Here is a 5,285-nt window from a genome sequence, read left to right as displayed (position 1 = left end):
CTCTTAGAGTCAATTGTGCAAAATTCCCTTAACTTATGAAATAAATAAAAGGTGGACATGCATGAAGAATGAAGAGGCATTGATTTGGGAAGCAATAAATAAGCGTGGGGGGAAGCAAAGACTAGGCCTGTGGCTGCGCTGCAAAATCGCTGCATCCTAATAAAGTGAGCACTGACCTCGGCTTAATATACCCACCGGATACGCTTACTTTCTATTTACTGCTCTTCCACCCATTTCGACTACTTTTTGTTTTTTCATTCATTGCCTCTTATACGAGAAATTTTCCCCATCATTTTATGACATATATGAACTTTGTTGATAGTGGTTTACTTTCCTCGTGTTTTAATAAGTGTTACAGTTTGAACGACATATATTTTTAGACAAATTAATTGACTTAAATAAAATAAGAGGTAAGTGAATCAGTTGAAATATTAAAAAATTGTAAAAGAATGATAGTGGGGTTAATAGTTCATTGAAAAATAATGAATGTGAGAGAAAAATATAATAAAAAAATAGTAGTGGGTTTGGTTGGGAACCATAAAATGAGAGAGAGATAACATTTAATGTAACTTTTTGCTAAAAAATAAAGTGTAATACTTATTAAAACACGAACAGATTTAGTAAGTGTAACATTTGTTAAAACACAAAAGGAGTATCATTTATATGCCAATATAGAAATCCTCTTTTACAAAAAAGGATAAATTAACTTGTAAAGAGGATAAATTATAATCGAAACTAATAAGACTGGTACAACTGTACACGGTACCTAAAGTTAGGTTGATGTTGTGTTTGCATGCTGTGACTAATTATCATGATTGTGATAATGCATGTAATTTTTCAAGATGAATATCAATTCCACCTAGTTTAACTAGAACTGTACCTATAAATGTAATACTTTAAACTTAAATTTAGATGTCTAAAAATAGGTTAATGTTGTGTTATCTTATGAACAAAATCAACCATATTCTATTTCTTGAAAAAAAAATAAAATCATAATTACTTTTTTTTTTTTTTTTTTCCCCTTGAAACCCAATCTTAATTACTTTTATTTCTTAAAATGAATCCCCTTTTGAGTGATGATGGTTATAAAGAGATTCACACGAGTATATGAATATGTGTAAAACAAAAAAAAAAAAAATTAAAGATGAAAGGGGAAAGAAAAGATTAGGCTAAATTGTTGTGGTACACAAATGGGTTATTATTGTAGCCATAAAATGAGATTGGAATAGATTAAATTTTCTCCAAATTGTTGACATTTTAAAGTAGAGTTGTTATGGAGCAAAGTCAAAATGAGCTAAATAAATCTGCTTCGATAGATTATCGAGGTCGTATTGTTGAGACAATTTGTCAAGGAGTCCGTAAACGAGATGATGTTTTCTCAATATTTCAAGGCAGAAATAATCCTTTTGAATCCCCCTTTACCGTTATCCTTTTACAAATATCATTAATTCTAGTTTTAAGCAACATTTTACAAATTCTCTTCAAGCCTCTCAAGCAAACTAGAGTCGTGTCTGATGTATTGGTAAGTCTTGTTTACTTTATCTTACTTTTTTATGGTTATGACGAATTTAACCTTCTTAATATAAAGGGGATCGTTTTTGGTGAGAGCCTGAGGGGGGCCGTTTTAAGGGTGGGGAACATTAGGGGGTGGGGGAAATGGGAGGGTGGAGGGTAGCCGCCTAGCCGGCAAGGGTTGGGATGGGAAGCCGTGTCGGATGGAGAAGCTAGGCAACCGGCAAGAGGAGGGGGGCTCGAGGTTGGCTGGGTTGGTGGGGGAGGCAGGGTTAATAAAAAAGTTATTAAAGGAAAACTCTTAAATATAGTTAAAAGTTTATATATAAAAAAAGAGCAATAAAGATTATCAATGATAATAACAATTTTTCTCATTTTACCAAAGAGAAAAAAAGAAAAAGTTGAGTGTTATCAAATAGAATTTCCTTTTAAAAAATAAATATGGTAATGGATTAATACGTTGTATTCCCCCCCCCCTCCCAAAAAAAAAAAAATTTAATATGTAGTATTAAAGAAAAAGTGTGAATGAAGTAGGAGTAGAACCAGAGTAATATATTAGCGTAAGGTATTTCCAGTTAAGAAAGTGTTGTAATTAATTAAAAATGACCGATTATAAAAAGTGTCGTAATAATAATATAAAAATTTAAAAAAAAAAAAAGGGTATGTATTCAGTTTTCTTTATGAAACTATGATTATGAATACTAATTAACTAAAAGATACATATATATGTTTGTGTGTGTAGGCGGGCATACTCCTTGGACCATCGTTCTTAGGTCGGTACGAAACATTTGTAAAGTACGTGACTCCAGATATATCGACATATGTAATTAAAAATATTGGGATCATAGGGTTCATGTTTTTCTGTTTTTTGGGGGGAATGAACATGAACCTAATAGAGATGCTCAAGGCTGGAAAAAAGATATGGTTGATTACATTTCTCGGGGTGTCATTCCCCTTCGCGACCACGGTATTAGTCATGGGATTCATCAAAGGTGGCTTTAATCAAACAATACTAACTTATAGTATATATTCCATGACTATTCCTTCATGTCTCATTTTCACATCATTCCAAGTTATTCACTTCATTTTAACAGACATCAAGCTTATGAGCTCCGAAATTGGACGTCTTGCCTTAACAATCGCGGTACTAAGTGATTTCTTTGGGTTATTTATGGTTTTTGTTTTCGAAGCATTGAAGCAAGGAGTAATACGTAGCCACTATTTATGGTATTTCATGTCATCTATTTTAGTAATTATCACCTTTTTATTAATTGCCCTACCACAAGCAGTCAAATGGATTAATAACCGAACTCCTGAGGGTAAATCTGTGGACCAAAGTTATATCGTTGCTACTTTGTTAACAGTTTTTGTTATTGGGTTTTTCACTGATTTTATTGGGGCCGCAATTGGAAATGGGCCTATTTGGCTTGGGCTCGCTATGCCTAATGGGCCCCCAATAGGTGCAGCCGTTAAGCAAAAAACAGAGGCTGTGGTGAATAACATTCTTATGCCTTTTGCGTTTGCTTCTGTTGGACTTTACACGGATGTGTTTAAAATGATTGCAGATTGGACTGAATTAGTTCCCGTCCTTCTAGTGTTTTTGTTTGTTATTTTTGCCAAGCTTGTTACACTGGCTATGTTGGCCCGATTCTTGGAGATGTCGTATAAAGATTCGCTTGTTCTAAGCATCATGCTTAGATTTAAAGGTCAAACTGATTATTTTCTCTGTCTTCACTGGATGGATTTAAAGGTACGCTTTATGATTAAATCTTATCTTAGACCACTTGTTTTTTTATTTTTTTATGTTATATTGTTATGTTATTACTGATCAAACTATGTTTGCAGATCTTAAAAACACCATCTTTCTCATTGTTCGTGGTTTTGTTGACTTTAGTGGCAGCCGTAGCCTGTCCAATACTCAACTACATGTATGATCCAAAAAAGTCATACTTGATCAACATACAAAGAACCATTGAACACACAATGCAAGGCTCCGAACTTCGAATCCTAGCATGCATTTACGACCAAGAAAGTGTGGCTACCCTATTTAGCTTTTTAGACTTTGTTAATTCATCTTCAAGCAACCCATTTAAGGTTTTCACTCTCTACCTTATCGAACTCTTAGGCCGAGGCACCCCGATGCTCATCGACCACTCGAAGAATACCGACGTCTATTGGGACAACAACAACCTGGTCATTCATAATGCCATCAAGCACTACGCAGAGGCTCGTGCGAATATCATTACTATGAGAAGTTTTACAAGTGTTATCCCTAGTCGTACAATGTACCAAGATATATGTGAAATGGCCTTGTTGTACAAGGTTAAATTTATAATTTTACCCTTCCATAAGAAAAGTATTAAAGATGGGAGTGAGTTTTCAACTGAACTAAGGCCAGGGGTACAATCGTCTAATGCGAATATACTATCCAATGCACCGTGCTCTGTGGGAATATTGGCATGTAAAAATGATGATATATGGGGAACGAATTCAAGTCCAATGTTTGTTCGGAAACGTTGCCTATTTGTCATGCTATTCCTTGGTGGGTGTGATGCTCGCGAGGCCCTTTCGTTGGCGGGCCGCATGGCGGAACATCCTAATGTGTCGTTGATTGTTTTTCGACTCTTGCCAAGTGAAGATAGAGAGTATAATAAGTTGGAAAGAAAGATGGATGATGGAGTGGTAGCTTGTTTTGAGGTACAAAATGAGTGGAATGATAAAGTAGAGTTAAATGAAGTTTTAGTGAACAATGGTCTTGATACGGTTTCGACTTTACAATCATTGAACAATAGCATTCCAATAGATCTTTGGATTGTGGGAAGAAAAAATGGAATTGATTCCATTTTATTGGATGGTTTATCAGAATGGAGTGATAATCCCGAACTAGGATTAATAGGCGATTTTTTGATTTCAATGAATGTTAATACCCCAGGAGGATCCGTACTGATAGTGCAACAACAAAGGTTAAGAAATCCAGAATCCATACCATGGGGTTGTTAGTACGTAGATTAAATTTTCTGTTAGATTTGTTTTTTAATTTTTAATTTTTTAATTTTTCTTAAAGGAATGTCATTAAAAAAATAAATAAATAAAATCTTATATTATCTTAGCTTTCTCTATTTGTCAATTGTAATAGGAAGACAAGGGAAATACTTCAAATGAGTCCCATGAAACTTGATTCCCATACCTCAGGAATACGAGGTAGAAGCGATGCCACTACTCCATCACCTCAAACCCCAAACTCAAAAATTATAATGTACTTCGTAATTGATAACCCCAAAATTTAGTGTTGTATTTTATGCGTACATAATAACATAATATTTAGTTTTAAACTTCTATTTAAATTTTATAAACTAGATCTCAACTTTGTTAAAATTATTGATAATAATCAATGACATCCTTTCAAAAAAAAAAAATGACAAAAAAAAAATGACAAAAATATAATGGCTGAAATGAAAATATAATCATTATTAGATGAAAAAAAAAAAAAAATTCAATAAAACAAAACTAATGTAGGCAATATAGCTCACACAATAAGAGATACTGTATATGTGAATAAAATGCTATATGAAGTATTATGGTAATACAATTTGAATTATATACGGAGTATTATTTTATTGAGTATATAGCAAACAAGAGTTGAACACTTGAACTTGCAATTACATAGAGGGAATATGATAGAGCTAATTCCTTCTTATTATGATGGGAAGTTGGGAACAATGTTAAGCTTAACATTTGCCAAATCGCTTAAACCTAATACAGTGGCTTGTAGG

At 33.6% G+C, this 5,285-nt stretch overlaps 1 protein-coding gene across 1 annotated transcript; it reads left to right on the top strand.

Annotated features, from left to right (window-relative positions):
• Nucleotides 1-1,608: 1,608 nt before the first annotated feature.
• On the top strand, nt 1,609-4,935 carry LOC110684471 (cation/H(+) antiporter 24-like). The gene is made up of 2 exons (XM_021860928.1): nt 1,609-3,190; nt 3,292-4,935. The coding sequence occupies exons 1-2, from the start codon at nt 2,546-2,548 to the stop codon at nt 4,510-4,512; spliced, it is 1,866 nt and encodes a 621-aa protein (XP_021716620.1). The 5' UTR covers nt 1,609-2,545; the 3' UTR covers nt 4,513-4,935.
• Nucleotides 4,936-5,285: the final 350 nt, after the last annotated feature.

This window comes from Chenopodium quinoa, unplaced genomic scaffold, assembly GCF_001683475.1.
Source record: "Chenopodium quinoa cultivar QQ74 unplaced genomic scaffold, ASM168347v1, whole genome shotgun sequence".
Classification (NCBI taxonomy): domain Eukaryota; kingdom Viridiplantae; phylum Streptophyta; class Magnoliopsida; order Caryophyllales; family Amaranthaceae; genus Chenopodium; species Chenopodium quinoa.
This window is presented reverse-complemented; position numbering and strand designations above follow the sequence as displayed.